Below are 22,415 nucleotides of genomic sequence, written 5' to 3' on the forward strand. Positions count from 1 at the left end.
TCTTTCACGCAAATTCTACTGAACCGACTACAATGAAATTAAGAGAGTAACTTTGATTAACACTTAAGATAGGTTTTATCCCGGAAATCCCACCATGCGGGTTTTTCTTTGAAAACACGGGCGAAGCCGCGGGTGGAAAGCTAGTTTTAACTAATCCTCCTAACACACAGTGTACCATTAATGAATGAATGCAATCATGTATGTTAAATTGACACTTTCTAGTAAAAACTGCTGATCAGATCTGTGCTTCTACCAAGACTCATGAGTTGACATAGTAAAATCGTCTGACGTATGTAACTACAGTAGTAAACGTGAAAACATAACTTGAAATGAGTAGAGTATATTTTCTATAGTAGTTTTGTACATATTTTCTATAATAGTAGGTATCCATTATAATGAAAGCACAGAAAATACGTGTTTTGCGTATACATTACTACAAAATGACAAAATAAAACTACAGATAATAGAAAAAAATCTTTATTTCCGAATTTGTAGATATTTACAACAATAAACAGTCCACGATTGTATAACTAAATAAAAAATATAAATGTGTGTACTTCGTAACTTAACATAATTTATATACGTTCCATTTAAAATATACTTTAACCGTATTCAGTTTTGATATGGGTATATTTTTATACCAAAAATTATCTCTATTTTATATTATACTATGAAAACAGTTGAAGTCATCTTATTTGTAAAGGCAAATACATAAGTATTGTTAGAAATACGATATCGTATGAGTTGCATGGCAGTAAATTCTTATTTTTTTTTTAACAAACAATTTATGCTTCTAAAAAAATTGAAAATATAAGGAAGCACAGAATAAACAAAAACTTCGACACATCTTAAAAAAACACGTTTTTAATTTTTATATCCTGAATACATTTTAAAAGTCAACTAGATTTACAAATTTTGCATACAATGCGGCCTAGCCTCAGAAAATAACTTATTTTTATACAAAACGAACTGCGTCATTTAATTACTTTTGTATACAATTTTCAACGAGTAACATTAATGCAATTCTTATGTGATAATCTATTCATGTTTTTTATTCGCCGAACGAATCTTTCATAAAATTAAGAGAACAATTATTTTATTTGTCTTTAAAATGATTTTTATGAAACCTTTGAAAGGTTTTATTTTTAATATTACGTATAAGGTTATTTTTTCAATTTATACATAAAATTAACCTAAGCATGTGTCTGATTTCCTTACAGGAAAAATTGAGATTTGTAGAAACCAAAAACTACATATTATTTATATTAGATATTTTTATAGGTTTTTTAAGTTACATCTATTACACTAAACCTGAATTTCCTATTTTTGATAGTTTTTTCTATAGTCAAGAGATTGTTTGTGTGAAAATTTACTGAAAATCTAAATAATGTTATTTATTTAAAAAATTGCATGAATGTCAAGTGTTATGTACTCATAATATGCACCTTATTTCTATCTATAGTTTTTTTAATACTTAAAATAATTTTCTATATAAACGTGGACTGCGATATTCGTAACGGATTTGCAGGAATCGATGGTGTTTTTACAATTGGTATTCTTTTAAAATTTGTTATATTTTTTCATTTGTTAAAGTTATTGATAGTGAATATTCTAATCGACTTTTATTATTAAAATGACCCCAAATTCATGATATAAAAATCAATAAAAAGTTAAATAACAGATAATTTATGAATTAATAACTTTGAAACATACAAAAATATTCTGTAGATTTTAAGTATGTATTAGGGAATATATTGCCATAATAGAAGATTGCCATAAAGAAATATCAACTTATGAAAATACAATTTTTTAATGCAATAAATTACGTTTTTATATTGAAAATCTACAAAATCATTTCCCCTTACATTTACACCATACCTTGTATAGACAAAAACTTCGATTTTCACATACAAAATCTGATAAAATAATATCAATAAAAATCAAATATTTTCATACAATTCCTGCAAGTCCGTTAAGAAAACAACTTAATAATAATTTCTAATATTTTGTTCAAGCTTTCGACTTCCTTTTTGTCGGCGATCGCGGCGGTGGCGGTTCAGTCTTCTTGCTCTGGAAAATATAAAAATCCATATAAATAAGTACTAATATATAATTAATTATAATTTTATATTCTGTTTTCTTCTTTAATTTTTAATTCACAATGTAGCATGGAAAATATATGAATTATTTTACTGATAACATAATATTACAGATACTAGTATTTTCAATAATAATTATCAATAATTTGGCAAGCATTTCATAAAGTTCCGATTTTGATGCATAAAAACTACAAAGTATATTATAACAAATTGGCTTCCTGCTGTCTGTCTGTCTATTTCTATTTTATTCTATGTTAGAATCTTGGTTAAATCTATATTAAAAAAAATAATAATCAAGTAGTTGAATCCACTCTCTCTAATGCGCTCTAATTACTGTACGAAATATAATTATTTTAAACCCATATTTATATAAAACTAGCGGTCCGCCCCGGCTTCGCCCGTGGTACATATTTACGTTTTCTCTACATAAGAACCATCCTTGTACTTCAAGGAATATATTAAAAAAAGAATTATCGAAATCGGTTCAGCCGTTCTCGAGTTATGCGCTTACCAACACATTTTGCGATTCATTTTTATATATAAGAAGAAGATAAATAGATAATTGAGATTAAAATAACCCTTGTAGTTTGATGTTTTCATTAAAAAAAGGTTAAAAGATAATTATTACTTTGTTAGATACAAAATCTAGTTAAAACTTACCTCTCTCGTCCTCTTTGCTCTAGGCTCATCTTCTTTAAGGCTATCTTTATCTTTTTCTTTATCCGAATCTTTATTCACCTTGTCTTCCGCATTTGGACTCTGCTCCTTTTTACTTTCCGTACTTAGTTTACGCTTTTCAGCTCTATCTTTTCTATCCGTGCTATCTTTTGCTTTATCTTTGCTTAGCGTACTATCTTTCTTTTCACCGTTATCTTTCTTTTCCTTGCCGTTCGGTTTATCTTTACTGTCTTTAGATTTGTCCGCGCTCTCTTTTGGCTTGTCCTTTTCCTTTTTATCTTTCGTCTCTTCTTTGTCTGAATCTTTTGATTTATCTTTAACTTTGTCTGTGCTTTCTGAATCTTTTGTAGATTCTTTCGCAGAATCTTCTTTAGCTTCTTCTTCTTTACTATTTAAATCTTCATCAACTTCAATTTCTGCGTCATTTGTTTTTTCTGTGTCATTATTTAATTCGTCATTCTTATTTTCTTCTGTGTCTTTCTCCGATTCTTCTGTGTCCTCTGTCTTTTCTGTGCTTTCTTCTTCATCGTCTGTGTTATTTGATACTTTCTCTGTGTCATTTGTCTTTTCACTGTCTGTGTTTTGTGATTCTGAATCTTTTTCTTTATCTTTATCGTTTTCAGATTTGTCTGTTTCTTCTTCGTTGTCTTCTTTGTCGTTTTGTTGCTTTTTAGAGTTCTGTCGTTTGAGCGGCGGTTTGGATGGCGTTGTGTTTGCGTTCTTCTTGTTTCTTCCTATAAATATAATAAGTTTTACGATCATATAAACAATGATTAATAGAATATAGACGTACAGAATATACATATGGACAAATATGGATAAAAATTAATAAAAATGTAGGTTCCTTGAATGAAATGTAGTCTAAAATCTACCATATCAAAAGTACACAAAAAGGGACTGACGATTATAATAAAATTTTGAAGAATTCCTGACCTATTGCACATATACAAATTTAATAAAAATCGGTCAAGCCGTTTCAAATACGTTTAGTTACATCTCTGTTATACAAAAAAAATATAATATTATATGTTCTTCTATCGTAGTACATCGCGAGCGAATCCGCGGCAATACGTATGTAAGTATTAAATAATGTACCTGCTTGTGGTTTTTTCTTTTGCCCCTCAACACTAGCTTCCACCTCGTTGGCTGAATCGACAGCCGACTTCATTGTGTGCGGTGATGGTTGTGACATTTCTGTTAACAAAATTATATTAACTGTATTTTTTGACTGACCGGTTGACTTGGTTGGTAGTGGCCCTGCCTTCCAAGTTAGGTCGTGGGTTTGATTCCCACCCGGGGCAAATATTTGTGTGATGAACTTTTGTTTGCTCTATGTCTAGGTGTTAATTATATAAGTATTTATTTAAAATTATATATGTATGTTTATCAGCCATCTGGTTTCCATAACACAAGCGAATGCTTAGTATGGGATCAGATCGTGCTGTGTGTGAAAATTGTCCTGAAATATTTATTTTTAGTTATGTATAACATGATAAAAATATGAAATTCTTATTGAAATAGGAATATGGATATTCATTTATTTTATTTATGTATTATTTCTTTTAATCTAATTATGTACACCCAAACATGACAACATAAATTTACTAACATGGTCTTTCAATTTCTGTTATAATTTTTTAGTTTAATTCAGCAATTTGACTTGCCTTCGTTCGCATAATTTAAAAATAAATAAGCAAAAATATTATTAACTAGCTGTGCCGCGCCGTTTCATCCGCGGACAAACCCGGCTCTAATATCAAGTATTTCTATAACTCTTTGTTATTCTGATGTGATATCTATATTCCTGTAAGGTTTCATCTAAATCCGTGCAGTAGTTTTTACGTAAAATAGTAACAAACATCCATCCATTATTATTTACAAACTTTGGCGTTTATAATTTTACTAGCTTTCCGCCCGCGGCTTCGCCCGCTTTGTCTAAAACCTAATAAATTACATACTAAAACCTTCCTCTTGAATCACTTTATCTATTACAAAAAACCGTATCAAAATCCGTTGCGTAGTTTTAAAGATTTTATCATACATAGTGACAGAGAAAGTGACTTTGTTTTATACTATGGATTAGGATAATAATAACAAATAATAACTTACCGATAGGTTCATGCACCAACTCCAAAAGTTCATCGGCTGACAAATTACTCGTGACCTTTTTGAATTGCATCACGCGCTCAGAGAAATACTCCCAGAACGATAGACCCTCGGGCGTTGTGAATAATTGCTGTGAGAGGAAAAAATATTAAAATATTAGTGTTTTATCACGTGTCAGAAGTAAAACTGCTTTGGCAAGATGACAAGATACCAAAATCGTCGCCTTACTCCATGCCGTGACGGTATTGCTATGACGCGACTATGAAATTTTATTCTCAATTTTTTTTATTTTATTTTCAAAATGATTACCATACCACGGAATGGTAATAATTTAGTTCATAAATATGCACGTTTCTCTTTGTTTAAACCGATTTTTTCCCCGATTTACCATATTCATAACCATTATAACATAAAAATCTTTCTTTTAAATATATATCTATATTGTATACTCTCTGGCTGGGGTTCCAAGATTTACCGACATTTTTATAGGAACAAAGTTTGTTATCGCACGATGCAAAAGGAGACGGAATTGAGACCAAAAGTTGTAACGACACTATACTATATTTAGTCCGTGTTGCTGTCTGTTGCCTCTCAGAAAGCAAAATAACTATTTTAGCAACATCCCTCATCCCTTGACACCTCTCAACTTTCAACGAAATATTATTTCGGTGTTAGATAGCCCATTTATCGAGGAAGGCTATAGGCTATATATCATCACGCTTAAACCGACAGGAGCGTGTTGTTGTGTTTCTCTGTCTGTTTCTCTGATAGAAAGCCAGCCAGTTATCCCTCATCCCTTGGCACCTCTCAACTTTTTATTGTTCCCTTAGGGCCGATTTTTCAATCCTTGGATAAAACTTACCCATCCAATAAAGCATTACACGATAATATTAAAATGTCACGTAAACTGTCAAATACGGGCAATTAGAATACGTTTTTAAAATGGTAGTTTTATACATTATTCGACGAACAAGTTTTAACCAAGCATTGAAAAATTGGCCCTAAATAAAACATACATACCCGCATATTATTATATATAGTGTCCGCCAGTTTCCGTATCCTGTGCGCGTGTTTACTGAACACGAGCGCGGCGCTCTCACTGAGGTCCCAAGATGGCGTGTTACCAACGTATGCGCGCATTCGTTTTATTGTCTCCAGACATGATGGGTGTTTGAGCAGCATTAGCGGTTTCACTTCTAGCTCTGTGGGTGGAAATATTTATTATTTATTTTAATAAAAAGCCTACTATATATATTATTTGTATACTATATATTATGTGTATTTTCATTTTTCTTGACCGTCTGCTTGGTACAGTGGTTGACGCGTGAGCGTAGCACCGAGGGCTCCTGGGTTCGATTCCGTGGAGCCGAAGAAAAAATGACTCGGTCTGGTAGGACACAGAAGCTGATACTTGTCCCTAAAGAAAATCGATCAGTGAAACAGATGTTTAATGCATCTGCCCCTTACCCCACTAGAGGACATGGGACTTCACTTATGTGTATTTTCAAGTAAGGTTTTTTTTTAAGAAGTGTTAATTTTAAGAAGGCTACAGTTGAAAACATTGAACATCCAATCATTTGACTCTATTACAAGTTTTCTTACAAAAATATCTTATTATCAGCATTGCAGTATTAATTGTCTCTCTATACTAATATTATAAAGCTGAAGTTATATGTTTGAACGCGATAATCTCAGGAACTACTGGTCCGATTTGAAAAGTTCTTTGGGTGTTAGATAGCCCATTTATCCAGGAAGGCTGAGGATAGCCTATAGCCCTTCCTGGATAAATGGGTTATCATTACGCTAAGACCAACAGGAGAGGAGCAATGCGGGTAAAACCGGGGGGGGGGGGGGGCGTAGCTAGTCTACTTATAAAATAGTTTATACTATAATCAGGAAATATTATTAAACCCATTGACCACCGAGCGCCCCGATCGGGGCGCGACACAATAGATTTTCTATTGTGTCTGTGATTCCGGGGACTGATGGATGCCGATTTTTCAATCCTTGGTTAAAATGTCACCTGTAAACTGTCAAATACGGATAATTACAATACATTTTTGAAGTGGTAGTTTAATACTTTATTCGATAAGTTTTAACCAAGGACTGAAAAATCAGCCCTTAAAACAAAAAAATGTTGTGTGGTTTTATGAAATCACGGTAAAAGTGAAACTTAGGCACAAAATTATCGTATTTGTACGATAATTATTATCGTACGGTTCGACCGTCACGCGACATGCGCTACACAGACCAAAAAGTTTGAGACGATGTTATAAAAGTTTTACTTTAAAAGTAATAAAATCATAACTTACCCATCAATTCATCCAACAGCTTCAAACAAAGCTCCGTGTCTGCCTTCTCCAAGCAAAGACAGGTTTTTATCTTAGCGTCTAATTCAATTAGTTTCATTTCCGTCTTCAAGAACTGCACACGAGATTTCTTCTCCTCTACAAAATAAAAATAAGTTATTTTTATTCAACAATACATATTTTTTTGAAGTGAAACGTTCTTCAGGCGCGTTGAGAGTAAAATTTCAAGGTCGCGTCATGTCAATACCGTCACGTCATGGAGTAAGGCGACGATTTTGGTATCTTTGAATCTTGCCAGAAGTTTCACACGCTTTTTTTTAATATAAACGTTTGGAAGGTTTGCAAACGCGATTTATTCACTTATTTTATTAACATAATAGACATAATATACGCGCATAAAATTTATTCGATATAAGATAAAAACTTGCTGAAATGTCATGGAGTAAAAAAACAACAATATATAAAGTTAAAATAAGGCAAGTAAGTAATCAAAATCAGTCCATCCACTTTCAAGAATTACCCTTATAAGTAAGGGCCGATTTTTCAATGCTTGGATAAAACTTATAAGTCCGTCCAATAAAGTGTTACACGATAATATTAAAATGTCACGTAAACTGTCAAATACGGGCAATTAGAATATGTTTTTAAGATGGTAGTTTTATACATTATTCGACGAATAAGTTTTATCCAAGCATTGAAAAATCGGCCCTTAAACAAAATATTTTTTAACAATAAATTTTTATCAATAAATAATACCTGTTTCTCTATCCTTATCCAGCATGGCCTTTTCCTCGTCAGTTAAACTGAGATCCATGTTTAGTTGTGCTACCACCGATTGAGCTGTTATGTGTCCTCTTTCTGTAAACAATATCATATTTAATATTAGTACTAGCTGTGCTCCGCGGTTTCACCCGCATTGCTCCGCTCCTGTTGGGCTTAGCGTGATGATATACAGGGTGTAATCGTTAAGTGTGCACAGGCGATTATTCCGTAACTATTGCAGATATCAAAAAACTTTAAACTGATATCGAAAGCCCTTTACCTAATGAGTAAAATTACAGTAATAACTTTTTAAAAATAAAACGGGATATATCCAAAAAAATTACATTTTTTTTTTTTTTTTTAAAGGCACCCGTCATCACAGGGTGTTCGCGCCACCTCTGGATTATAGTCCAGAGACTTTTTTTGCTTTTTTTTTTTTTTTTGTTCAATTTTTAGAAATATTAACATACTGGTAACATATAAATATAAATAATGTACAATTAAAATTATAAGAACTTAAATTAAATTACAATATAAAATAGAATCAAAATTATTAAGTGAAAATTCAATAAAAACACGGCACAAAAACACTCAACTTAATCCTATACTTATCACAGTTAAACTAATATCACACACTATTTCTTTGGTTAACTACGACTACAATATGCTTACAATATTGTAAGAACGCATCCCTACACTTATCCCCCAGGGCAGAAGGCAGATTCTCACCCGTCATCGCCATGCCCAATCTTTGTTCAATAGCATATCTATTGCTTGCAAAAATTGGGCACTCGAGTAACAGGTGAGGAACCGTCTCCTCAACTCCAGGCTGACATAGACACGACGGATTATCCTTCAGCTTGAATCTGTTCAAGTAGAAGGCGAATCCGCCGTGACCAGTCAGTACTTGTGTGGTGTGGTGTGTGATGTTTATTTTCCCGACTACCTTGTATGCAGCAGCAGCGCTTGGGAAAAAGAGCTTCGTGACTCCGGCCGTTCCTCCTACATCGTATCTCCTATCCCATTCGCTGATCGTATCCTGTCTCAAAATACGCTTGACGAATGAAACAGGACACAGATCGTAATCCGGTTTCCTCCTCAACCCCAGAGCGGCCTCCTTGGCTAACTCGTCTGCCCGTTCGTTCCCCTTAAGCCCCGCGTGCGCCTTAATCCAAAACAGGGAGACCTCCCGCCTCTGCAATGCAGCGTTTCGGAGGGCCGCCCGTGTTTGCACAGCCAGGGGATGACGGGAACTCAGGGTAACCGCCTGGAGCGCCGATCTGGAGTCGCTGAAGACACCGACCTTTGCCGCTCCGCTCTTGCAGGCTATGTCTACTGCTCTTTTGAGCGCTAGGAGCTCAGCCTGATAGACGGTACAATACGGTGGCAACGCAAGCTTAACGGCCTTTGTCTCGGCCTCACCTTTCCATACGGAAAGGGAAAAAAATTACATTAAACACAGGGGCAGACAGCTAGTTATAACTATAATTAAAAAACTACAAACCCAATTGCGTTTTAAGCGTTAACGCGTTAGTAGCAGCCTGTTTATCCCACTGCAGTCTAGCGGCTTCATTCTTAAACGTGGTTGGTCTTGATTGGAACAGCTTTATGCCTACATATTGCCCGGAGGGTAGGTATGCTATGAGAATGTTCTCTTTGTCTGGTTCGTCTGGAATGTAAAATGTATAAATATTAAGTATATGTAATATGTATAGATAAGAAATAAAAATAATTATAAATATTAAGGTTAATTTTATATAAATAATCAGACATTGGATCAGCCATTTTTAAGATGATTATAAAAAATAATTAAAAAGACGTGTGGCACTCGGGGACTGCCGCGGTAAAGCTATTGCATGCTATGCCTTCAAGCCACACCTCCGAGCCCGTCCCCGTGGGGAGCGTTAGGTTTTTCGTTACTAAATTTCTGGATTCGGTCCCCGCGCTCAAGGCCCGCGATAGAAGCTATGCAATAGCTTAAAAACGAATTTAATTCATAAGGTACCTAGCTAATGCAATATAAATAAACTAGATTTCCGCCCGCGGCTTCGCCCGCGTTTTGAAAGAAAAACCCGCATAGTTTCCGTTCCCGTGGGATTTCCGGGATGAAACCTATTCTATGTGTTAATCCAAGTTACTCTCAATATGTGTGCTAAATTTCATTGTAATCGGTTCAGAAGTATTTGCGTGAAAAAGTAACAAACACACACACACATATCCTCACAAACTTTCGCATTTATAATATTAGTAGGATAATATACATATACATAAGGAATAAAAATAATTATAAATATTAAGGTATTTTTTATGTTTTAGTAGAATAATTATTGGGCTGATTGTTCATGTTCAATCCTGTTAAGCATCAAATATTTTGAAGACTATCAGGAATATTTTCAAACAAGCTGTGCCCCGCGGTTTCACCCGCATTGCTCCGCTCTTGTTGGTCTTAGTGTGATGATATATAGCCTATAACCTTCCTCGATAGATGGGCTATCTAACACCGAAAGAATTTTTCAAATCGGACCAGTAGTTCCTGAGATTAGCGCGTTCAAACAAACAAACTCTTCAGCTTTATAATATTAGTATAGATTAAAATCAGACATTTTATCAGCCATTTTTTAAATTATTATTAAAAATACGAATATGTATTAATAAGGTAATGCAGTATACTAAAAGGTTTGCTGACTTTTAAATCTAAATTATTATTAGGACTTTAAAAAAATAATTACCTTTTGCTCTTAACATTTAATAACTCCCAAAGAAAAAAATACAATAAAACACAAAATATCGCAAACATTTATTTAGAACATTTCATTTTAATATAAAGAGCATTCTCTTTAGGATACATTTTTAATATTTTAGCTATAGTTTCATTTTCTTCTTCCGTACGTTCATACACAAATGGATTCTCTTTAAGATAGTTAGCATAAAACAAATTAAAACCCATATCACCTAATTGTGTAGACATTGGAATAAATTTACTATTACTATTATCCTGTTTTTTATTTAATAAATCAATCATATCATCAAGTATAGGTATTTTATTATCTGTATTATTATTTATATTTAAATTTTCAAAACTTTTCACGTCTAGATTTTTATAAGTTTTTAGAGAAACAATAGACGTTGTTGATATTTCACGAGATAAACATTTTACACTAGATTTGTTCGATTCTTGCGTATTTTGTATGAAATCGGATGCAAATTCGTCATTTAGTACGTTTAGTGAATTGAAAATTAGACCGTCAAATGTGTTTTCTACTTTTTTAGTTTTTAATGTAGTACTTTTAGAATCGTTTTTATTAAATTTATTTAAACTATCAGTTTGGCTAAAATTTGTATCATATGGGTTAGCCCAATTTTCATTATCATTAAATATATTATCATACAATGTTATATTATTTAAATTAGCAGTTAAATTATTATCAATATTATTTATATTAGAAATAGTTTCTTTTATATTAGGTTCTTTAGACAAATTTTTCACAGGAGGAACGAACTTTTTCTTCGTTTTATTGTTTTTTGTGGCCTTTTTAGTTGGTTCTTGATAAACACTTGGTGTAATTTTATCTGTCGAAGATACGAAACCATCTTGTGTTTTTGAAGAACTACCTTGAGAAGTGCTAGGAAATGGTATAGCTGCAATTATTTTTAAAATATTTAAGTAGATTGTAAGTTAATTCGAATGCTAATTATTATAATATTATATGTTATTATTATTACAACTATAATATAATATGTTGTTATTATGTATGTACTTTCAAAAAATTATGCAAAAAGAAATAATAAGTACAACGTATTTTCTTCCTCAATCACTAACATATTTTAGTAATTTATTTTAAAAATGTTAGATTACGTTTATTGAACCAAAATTAAAGTTTTAAAAGACGTAATAAGGTTAAAAAAATACATCATTTTAGAAGTTACCTTCAGGAAAAATACCGGGTTCGATATTTTCAAACAAATTGAAACTAAGAGCAAATTCATCAACTTCCGTGTTAAATACATCCGCCATTAGCGTATCTTGAAATAAATTATTAATAATTAATTATTATTTTAAATAATTTGTACTAATAAATGTATTATTTGTTCCAGCTTCTTTTTTTTCATTGCTCAAACAGTTACATCATTTCGCGGCAAAAGACTTTTAAATTTCGAATGCTTTTCTTTTTTTTTCTGTGAAGGACAAGGCATAGATAATGTTTTTTTTTTATCACAAAATATTTTGTGTTTTAATTTCATACAGGAAAATGTAAAATATATTTTCCCTATTTTTATTGTTATGATTAATTTAAATATATACTTATTTTATTTAATTCATTTAGAATATATAGTTTAAATATACATAGTATAAAGCAAAAATGCTTACCTGGTGTGAATGGCTCCTTGAGATCTTCTAGTTCAGACTGCAAATAAAATATTTGGTGAGTGAATGATATTGTTTATATTTATTTAAAAGGTACATAAAATTGAAAATTTTCTGAAAATCGATTAGTGTTCATTTTAACTATGTACCAATCACCATATGAACTCACTTTTTCTCATGATAATCAATTTTATTTCTTTAAAGCGGCATACAATAAATACTATTTCTATAAGTACCAAAATCCATACATCAAATGGTCTTAGCGTGATAATATACAGCCTATAGCCTTCCTCGATAAATTGGCTATCTAATACTGAAAGATTTTTTTTCAAATCGGTCCAGTAGTTCCCGAGATTAGCACGTTCAAACAAACAAACTCTTCAGCTTTATAATATTATTATAAGTATATATTATTATTTATTAAGTATATATATACCTGTGTCACATTATTAAAATGCTTGATAATTTTCTCTGTCTTGTCTCTTGTATCTTTGTCAACGCCGGGCGAAGTCCCGCGACGTTTTTTAGGCGCAGGTGAAGGTAGTGTTGTATTTTCTTCTGTATGTTCGTCCATATAGCTGGAATTTTATTTGGTAATAATAATTATACATATTTAAGTATATGAAATAATGTAGTTATTTTTGTATAATATTTTTGATTGTGCATCTCGTGTCACAAGGTTTGTCCTCAATGGACTCCTAAACCACTTAACCGTTTATAATAAAATTCGCACACAATGTGCAGTTCGATCCAACTTGAGAGATAGGATAGTTTAAACATGTAGGTACCACGGGCGAAGCCGGGGCGGACCGCTAGTATTAATATGAAATAATGTAGTAATTTTTGTATAATTCGTTTGTGCATAATCTTATATATAAAAATGAATCGCAAAATGTGTTGGTAAGCGCATAACTCGAGAACGGCTGAACCAATTTCGATAATTCTTTTTTTATTATATTCCTTGAAGTACGAGGATGGTTCTTATGTAGAGAAAACGTAAACATGTACCACGGGCGAAGCCGGGGCGGACCGCTAGTATCATATAAAATCCGTTGTGTATTTTAAAGATTTAAGCATACAAAGGGACATAGGGACAGAGAAAGTGACTTTGTTTTATATTATGTAGTAATTGTAATAATAAAATAAATACAGAAATGTATAAATGTTACTTTTCATTTATGATTTAATCAATAACATGAAATTTTATGTTTGAAAGGAGGAATGGACCATTTTCAACAATTTATTGTGATATAAAACACCATTAATTATTATTATTAAATAAAAATAATAGAATAAGAGCGTATACGCATTATGCGGGTAACCGCATTGCGGGTAGCCGTCCGGCTGATCGCAAGCACAATTATGTACGTAATATTCATTTCTATGCGCACTGTGCGGTCTGCGGTAGCCGCATCGCAGTGCGCATAGAAATGAATATTACGTACATAATTGTGCTTGCGGTCAGCCGGACGCCTACCCGCAATGCGGCTACCCGCAATGCGGCTACCCGCAATGCGGCTACCCGCATAGTGCGTATACGCTCTAAATGTTAGTCACAATCGCAAATACGTTAGAACTCGACAAACGCATTTCGGCGGTGACTTATTTTATATATGGATCATACTTTCACAATGAATATTTCTCACTATACATTGTTTCCCGTACAATCCAATATTACTTTATTTATTTTACAAAATTCATAAATGATCGAGTGTTTAAAAAAAATTGGTTGTCTGTAAGGTTGTGGTTGTTGAACGTGACAACGTCCGATTGTGCTTCTTTGTCGCTCGTTCCGCGCTCTCGCTCGCACTTCAAGCCTTACATGGAACGCCTCAGAGCGAGGTAACGCCGCATGAGTCATGTTTTTTCGAGCGTGCAGCCGGCTCTATCGAATTATAAGACGTTGTCACGTCAAAAAAAAAAAATTTAGGCTAGAAATGTTCAAATTTGGCTAATTAGAATTGACTGTTTTTGAAGATGGAAAGATCCGTTGGAAACCTAAGAAGGAAAAACCGTAAAACAGCTTTTCAGTATATATTCCACCAAAAAAATATCACTTCAATTTTTTTCAACATTTCACCAGTAATTGATACTATAAATATATTGTTAGACATATCTTTTTATGTAATATTTTTGTGGATGAATAGTTGTCACTATTTCCTGTCAGAACATGCTTAGCTATTTTTTTAAAATTATATTTTCTAAGTATATAATAATTTGCTCACCGCTTAGGCCTAATCTTCCTTCCACTCCTACTGACCAACTCCTCTTCCTTTTCCTTATTATCCTTTTCCTTTTCATCTGCATCCTCCTTTTTCCCTTTCCCGCGGGGAGTTTTAGGTGTAGCTTTCGGTGTATCTTTCGCTGGCGTTTTTGCGATTGACTTTTTGCCTTTAGCCTACGAAATATTTTTTTTTAATAATGAATAATGAATGAATGAAAATGCTTTATTGCTTTGAAAATAACATAAATACATAAAACAAAGACAAGACTTTAAAGAAACAGCAAAGGGCGGCCTTATCGCTAGGTAGCGATCTCTACCAGGCAACCCAACCAACCAAATAGAAATAATCATGGTTGAATCGGGATTAAATAAAAAAATTTGCATTATACAAAGGAAAATAAAAATAAAGTCTATGTCATTCAGAGATACTGCTAAGTGATAACAATATAAACTTTATTGTGTTTTCATATAAAATTGTAACAAAATTTTATCATTTATGTATATTATGTATTTATTCCTCTATTTATACCAAAAGTTGTCTGGAAGAAATAGCTCTAAGCGATAAAACCGTCAATTGTACTGTAGGTTAAGGTATCTTTAAGTGTTTGTATTTTTTTATTCTATCTTTAAGTGCAATAATGTATTAATAATAAATAAATAAATAAAATTTACGTTCCATCATTTACTTAAATACCTAGTTCCATAGTAGCTTTTGCTAGTGAATATTTCTACTATCTATTTTCAAATTCCGTTTGGTAGGTAGGTGGAGCTTATTTGGTAGTAATCAACAACAACAAAATCTATTGTATTGAAAATTTATATCTAGATAAAGATTTATGTTCTGCAAAGCTTCAATTAACAATATAAATAATAAAATGTCTTTTCTAAAAAATGTAATAAATAAATATGTTATAAGTAAAGAAATAACTCACTTTAGCTTCATCTATAACCAGGCCACCAGTTTCATCTGAATCTTCAATGCCAGTATCATTTTGTGTTGTATTCGCTGCAGACTGTAAAATAAAGAAATTATTACAAACTAGCTGCGCTCCGCGGTTTCACCCGCGTGGCTCCGTTCCTGTTGGTCTTAGCGTGATGATATATAGCCTATAGCCTTCCTCGATAAATGGGCTATCTATCACCGAAAGAATTTTTCAAATCGGACCATTAGTCTCTGAGATTAGCGCGTTCAAACAAACAAACAAACTCTTCAGCTTTATAATACTAGTATAGATAAAGAAATAAATTTATAAGGAACCCTAAACCTCTACATCTGCACATAACATAATCTTTGACGACATTTCGATTGAAATAAATGAAATAAATCAGTCGTTAAACATTTACCGTGTAGGAAAGACGTGTATATTAGTAGGGTCAACCGGGGCAAATGCAACTATGGGGCTATTGCAACTAGTTATCATAACTAATTTATTAGAGTTGTTGTAATAAATCGCCACCTATGATTCAATAACTCAACGACTAATAAATCTTACAAGTAATAGATGGTGCCCCTACGATGAAAACTATTTGATTGATAGGCCATTGTGTCAAACCGCTATTTTGAAGTTGGTGTGCGTAAAAACAGGTGTCGAGTTTTGCAGACAAAAATATTGTTTAGGAGTGATTTTTTGCAGGTGTTTTTGATTGGACACGATTATCACAAGCCGTTAAGCTTATTTCATTTATATTTTTAGTGCGTTAGTTGACTCTATTTTGTGTTATTGATGCAGTTACAATTGCCTCATGAAAATTTCACTGTGGGGTTATTGCAACTGTGAGGTTAGTTACAATAGCCCCTTATATTTTTGTATGAAACTAAAAACACTAGTGATGTGACAGTGTCGATATTTTTATTATGTATCCTTCTTGGTAGTCAAAATATACTTTCTTTATGATTAATTAAAGAAGAACCATCGATTATTTCTTCGATATTATACCCAGAGACGGGTTCATAAGTAAAATTCAAATTAGATAAAGCGTGGTTAAAGAATATAAGTAACTAAAAACGATATTTAACACAAAGAATATTATTTGTTCTGACCAAAAACTAAAATTGACTTAGTAGGTAGTACACTGTTATTTTTTTTTTTGCGGTTTAACCCGTTGACCACCGAGCGCCCCGATCGGGGCGCGACACAATAGATTATCTATTGTGTCTGTGATTCCGGGGACTATCAAAGTAGGTACATGAGTTTTCCTCTAAATAATGCGGCGCCATCTACGATCGCAACGTTATTGTATAGATAACGTTATTGTATATATATATAGAATAATAAAAATATATCGATGAATAAGTTTTTTGCATTCCCCACACTAATTCTCTAACAAATAGTTGCATTTGCCCCACAATCAGAAAAATAAGATTTTTCCTGAAAACTCGTCCTTGCTACACGGTAATCCAGTTCAAAATCCTATGAATAACATGAAATCTCATAAATATATTCTATATTCGTTGTTTTATATGAAATAGAAGAAGAGCTATGGCAGTTAGTTGCATTTACCCCCAACTAGGGGTTAATGTAACTTTTTCTACCAATTTTAGGAAATATTCTCACTACCAGTTATTTATAAGACTACTGTATTGCTTGATTGGTTGAAAATAATCTTGAATAAATACAAAAACCACTAAATGGGTCAAATAAATGACCAAATATAAAAGGAGATAACTGCAACCGATCAAACTTGAAACTTGTTATTTTTTAGTTGCATTTGCCCCGGTTGACCCTATAGATAAGGGCAATATATTTAATCGTCAAATGTATGTTTCCTCGACAAATGCTATACATATATCATTGTCAGCATTTTGGCTATAAACTTTTTAATATATGGATTTCATTATGAGCACGTAATATCTAGATATTGTGCACAGGGCTTAATAAAATCCAATCTATATAATACTAGCGGTCCGCCCCGGCTTCGCCCGTGGTACCTACATGTTTAAACTATCCTATCTCTCAAGTTGGATCGAACTGCACATGGTGTGCGAATTTTATTATAATCGGTTAAGTGGTTTAGGAGTCCATTGAGGACAAACATTGTGACACGAGATTTATATAATATATTAAGATGGTGTATTTATTTAACATTTTTGACAGATTTAAAACATGATTAATTCATTTCTAGCTTTTTATGGCCCAACTTAAATGTTTATTTGATATTTTACTTTATCAAATGACCGAAATTGAATAGCAAATTTCGGTCATTTGATAAAGTAAAATTTTTTTTTTTATTATGTATTTTTTTTATACTGGCCTAATAAAAATAATAATTCTGATTAATTTAGTTTGGTGTAGTCATTCCGAAGTTATGAGCTTACACACATATCTATAAAATTAACATAGAGACATTATTTATCTCATTTTTTCGAACTTTAGAGCATGACAGGAAGAATGATAAAAAAATCAGCCAAGTGCGAGTCGGACTCGCGCACCGTGGGCTCCGAACAAACCTATTTGTTTTTTGTTGTAATTTTAAAATGTATGTAGGCTATTAAAAAATCATTTTTTTTCGCGATTATTACTATATCTGTGTTATAAGACATTACTTTTTACCAAATTTCAAGGTTCTGTGTTCGATAAATACCCTGTATGCTTTGATTTCCTGATTGAACATAATATTAGCTATTAGGTGCCCCATCAGACGTTGTTGTCCTTTTGCCCCGTTTACGTGATTTCTCTCCATAAGCTACCACAACGTAACGTCAAAAAAATAATTGCTGAGCCTTTAAAGCTCGACCTTTCTCGAGTCTTGAGTTTCGCAACAGATTTGGCGATTCATTTTTATTATTTTAATATTTACCATTCATTAAACGTGACAGGTGGACATACCATACCACTTAATGGCAGGGCCCAATCGGCAAAAGGAAAGTGGGAAGGCAGAAGAAGAGGTGGGTGGACGATATAGAGAACATAGCAGGAAAAAACTGGATGCGTATGGCCCAAGATAGGTACAAGATGGAGGAGGCTTTTACCCATAAGGGGCCACCTAACAAGGAATAGATAAATAAAAATAAAAAATATATACTTATTATAATAATAAAAGGAAAAAAATAACTGAAATGTAATATGTATAATTATGTATTTATTAATAATTGTAGGGTGGAAATAAATAAAGCTTATTATTATTAAACGTAACACATAATAAACAATAAGAATTACCTCATCAGCCATAGTATCATCTGCAGCAGTGGTGTCTGCGGTGGAGTCGTCGACTTCATTCGCTGTATCATTGGCTGTATCATTTGCTGCGTCTTCGGAGGGCTGAAATGTTTATTAATTAATAACAAATATTATAAATTGAAATACTTTGTAGTTCACGTCTTTTTGTTTTTAATAATTTTTATACAACACAGTTAAAATTAATAAAATATATCTAATTAAATATGAACTTATTAAATAAAACTATTATATTGAAATCTCTCCATAATATATTTAACAAATATATGTTTTTTTTTTGCATACCTGGCTTTACTTTACGAAAAAAAAACATTGTGAAGAAAATTCATGTCACGCAATAATTACAAAAATAGTTCAACAATTTAAATATTACTTCACATAAACATATTGATTTTCTATATTACTACAACAGCAACATTATAGGAACCATCATTTATAACTAATACTAGCGGTCCGCCCGGCTTCGCCCGTGGTACATATTTACGTTTTCTCTACATATAAACCATCCTCGTACTTCAAGGAATATAATAAAAAAAGAATTATCGAAATCGGTTCAGCCGTTCTCGAGTTATGCGCTTACCAACACATTTTGCTATTCATTTTTATATATAAGACTAGTGGTCCGCCCCGGCTTCGCCCGTGGTACATATTTCGCAATAAAAGGTAGCCTATGTCCTTTCTCGGGTATCAAAATATCTCCATACCAAATTTCATGCAAATTGGTTAAGTAGTTTAGGCGTGATTGAGTAACAGACAGACAGACAGAGTTACTTTCGCATTTATAATATTAGTATGGATATATAGATTATTAAACAAATAAAAACAATTATATACCTCTGTAGCGACACCAATAACTTGTTCCAACGGCACATTATTAGCGAAGTCGTATTCAATCTGTTTAACGCCGTCGTTAAAGTCGCGACGTTTCACCGTTTTCGTTAGAAACTTTTCCTTGTTCTCGGCATAGTCGAATATCATGTTCGGTGGTAGGTTTGCACTGTAATATACAGTGAGAGTTAATTTTTCAACGAATCTTGTAATATAAGGTTTGCACTGTAATATACAGTGAGAGTTAATTTTTCAACGAATCTTGTAATATAAGGTTTGCACTGTAATATACAGTGAGAGTTAATTTTTCAACGAATCTTGTAATATAAGGTTTGCAGTGAGAGTTAATTTTAAACTAATCTTGTTATACAGGGTGTCCCAAAAAGTAGTGATGAACGGAAGCTGGGAGATAGAGGACCAAGAGGGCTATCCGAATCACCCCCATGTGTGTTATGCGATTTTTCGTATTTTCGGAGTTATTACATTTTTTTCAATTTTTCATCTATCGCCGAGTACGATGAGATTTTTATTGATGGTGACGTGAATTATTGCGCTAGATGCTTGATTTTTTTTGTGTGCTAAGCTGAAAGATAGGCCAATTCAGTATGGTAACATTTACTATCGTTAGATCTTCGAATGGAATAAAAAAAAGAATTAAATGCCAAGAAAGATAAAATTACCCAGTATGTTCATAACTTCAAGGGCCCATAAAAAAATAAAATCACATAAAAAAGGTTTTCCATTTGGCTTTTAAAAACTTGCTCTATCGATCAGGTAGCTACCCTAAAAATTTCATTTTATTATTCTGAAGGCTTCAATTGAAAAATTGAAATCTAAATGTGGTAAGTGCAAAATTTTTATTAACATGATGGTCATTAAAACCAATAAATAGGTGTTTAATTAACAGAATTTCTTTTAAATAGCCCCGCTGTTGCTCAATGCAAGTGCGACATCACCGTAAAAAGTTGTCTTTTAAATGTCTGAATGCTTTTTTATCATTTTTAATGGTTTCTTCTGCTACTATGAATTTCCGGGTTATTTCGTCCAAATTGTGGCGCACGTGTACGAAAAATCGCATAACACACATGGGGGTGATTCGGATAGCCCTCTAAGTCCTCTACCTCCCAGCTTCAGTATATCACTACTTTTTGGGACACCCTGTATGTTTTTATAGTTTTTTATTATGATACATGAGGACTAGTCTAAAAGATCCTTTTATGCAGTGCAAAATGAATGTATTACATTTATTTCACTTGTTCTTGTTTTATATAAGTAGGAGAAATACACTGTCGCTGTGTATGATACAGTTTCATTTCATATCTAGTTAGTGGTATATAATTTAGAATATTCATATACTTAGACTAATGACTTAATTAGGGTTGCCAATTATACTGTTTTAAACAGCATTCTACTGTTTTTCACTAAATTATACTTTTTACTGTTTAACAAAAAAAAAAAGTATACAAAATACTGTTTTCAGCATCAAAGTGCAGACACATTATTATGTGTTACATTTAGACGCTCACAATTTTTTTTTATTTAGTCAGAGGGAGAACACTACAATAAATACTGTTTGTTTTGCTAAAATACTTTTTAATAATCTTCATAGATCTGAATATACTTTATTTCTTGTAAAAAAAGTTGGCAACCCTAGACTTAATACAGTATAAGGTTTTAGGGACTAAACATGTTAGCTAAACTACTTCATGGTAACCACTGTACCATTATAGTTTTCAGTTATTATTATAAGAAATATTGAAATAAGATATTTTTTCATCAATTATTTCATAAGAAAATTTAAAAAGTGAACTTACGTTTCTCCTGTCCCATAGAAATATACAAAATACTTCTTTCCGTTCAGTTTTTGCACCTGAAATAATAGTATTGTAAAAGTTTATTCAAAGAAATCATAATAAGCTACATATTGTTTATAATCAGGCATACATAAGAATCAGTTTTATGAATATTTTTACTATTTATTCAGGTTTTTCCTTAAAGACAAAATCAATTGAAATATTTCAAAAATTCAATTTAAAAGTGGAAATATAAAATTAATAAACGTGTTTAGGTAAAATGAACTTCAGACTACAAAAAAAATAATAAATAATTTTAGGTTACACATTTAAGTTCCCTAGTCTTGCATGTTTGTAGATTTAGATGAATATAGCTAAAATACAGTACATTATAAACAGTTTATCAGATAAGCATTATTGTTTCTATGTGTATGTAACCTTAAAAAGTATAAATGACTTCAAATACTCATTTTAGTACCCATTATCTCAAATTGAAAATACTAATAAGAAATTAAAAAAAATAACATTCGGAATGCAAGGATAGGTGGTGATTGAACCTCTAAATATATGAAACAATGCCAAATGCATAATGCGATCATTATCGAGACTAGACTCTTAGAAGCGTTCCCAATATGTCTTCCCGCCCAAAGATACGTATCATAACATTTGAATATTGTTTTCTGCTTTTACACAATAACTATACTGTACAAATAATACTCACTCTTGCCGGCCATGCTGGATATCCTTTTACTTTTGCAAATATAAAGTCGCCCGATTTATATTCCCTTACTTTCTTTCCCATCTTCATCAGTTGACGCTAATCAAAATATGTATTGTTGAATTTAGACCAAACACCGTTGTTTGGGCACACTGCAATAGCACCAAAATATGTATTTACTTGGAAAATTTCAATCAAATCACTCTTCACATCTAAAGTTTTATAAATATTGTCCGAATACAAAAAGACGCTAAGATATGAAAATAACCTACAATTCTTACCGCGGTAACGAAATGACGGAAAGAAAAGATAAACATGGCGTGCCGTAGAGTTACCATTTCTCAAAATATTGACATT

At 32.3% G+C, this 22,415-nt stretch overlaps 1 protein-coding gene across 2 annotated transcripts; it reads right to left on the bottom strand.

Moving 5' to 3' along the window:
* Nucleotides 1-463: 463 nt before the first annotated feature.
* Jasper (JIL-1 anchoring and stabilizing protein) lies at nucleotides 464-22,394 on the bottom strand. 2 transcript variants are annotated; one of them, XM_089712169.1, is made up of 17 exons: nucleotides 22,340-22,394; nucleotides 22,062-22,210; nucleotides 21,362-21,417; nucleotides 19,554-19,716; nucleotides 18,702-18,803; nucleotides 15,477-15,557; nucleotides 14,546-14,718; nucleotides 12,757-12,898; nucleotides 12,324-12,360; nucleotides 9,459-9,623; nucleotides 7,949-8,050; nucleotides 7,196-7,330; nucleotides 5,904-6,085; nucleotides 4,887-5,013; nucleotides 3,873-3,971; nucleotides 2,760-3,511; nucleotides 464-2,070 (listed from the first exon to the last, which is right to left on the bottom strand). In XM_089712169.1, exons 2-17 carry the CDS (start codon nucleotides 22,146-22,148, stop codon nucleotides 2,011-2,013), a joined length of 2,463 nt encoding a protein of 820 aa, XP_089568295.1. In that variant the 5' UTR covers nucleotides 22,149-22,210; nucleotides 22,340-22,394; the 3' UTR covers nucleotides 464-2,010. The 2 variants fall into 2 exon arrangements, with proteins under 2 accessions (XP_089568295.1, XP_089568296.1); XM_089712170.1 differs by having other exon boundaries at nucleotides 22,331-22,346.
* Nucleotides 22,395-22,415: the final 21 nt, after the last annotated feature.

This window comes from Colias philodice, chromosome 28 (genome assembly GCF_061535455.1).
Source record: "Colias philodice isolate Cphi_HAF_F1 chromosome 28, ilColPhil1 Martin Lab GWU primary, whole genome shotgun sequence".
NCBI lineage: Eukaryota > Metazoa > Arthropoda > Insecta > Lepidoptera > Pieridae > Colias > Colias philodice.

Excerpts from the sequence above, each read along its gene's own strand:
- Jasper (XM_089712169.1), bottom strand. The coding sequence starts at position 22,148 with ATGAAGATGGGAAAGAAAGTAAGGGAATATAAATCGGGCGACTTTATA. Across the intron at positions 15,558-18,701 it reads ATGATACTATGGCTGATGAG|TCTGCAGCGAATACAACACA; the intron begins GTAATTCTTATT and ends TTTATTTTACAG. Across the intron at positions 2,071-2,759 it reads GAGCAAAGAGGACGAGAGAG|AGCAAGAAGACTGAACCGCC; the intron begins GTAAGTTTTAAC and ends TATATTTTCCAG.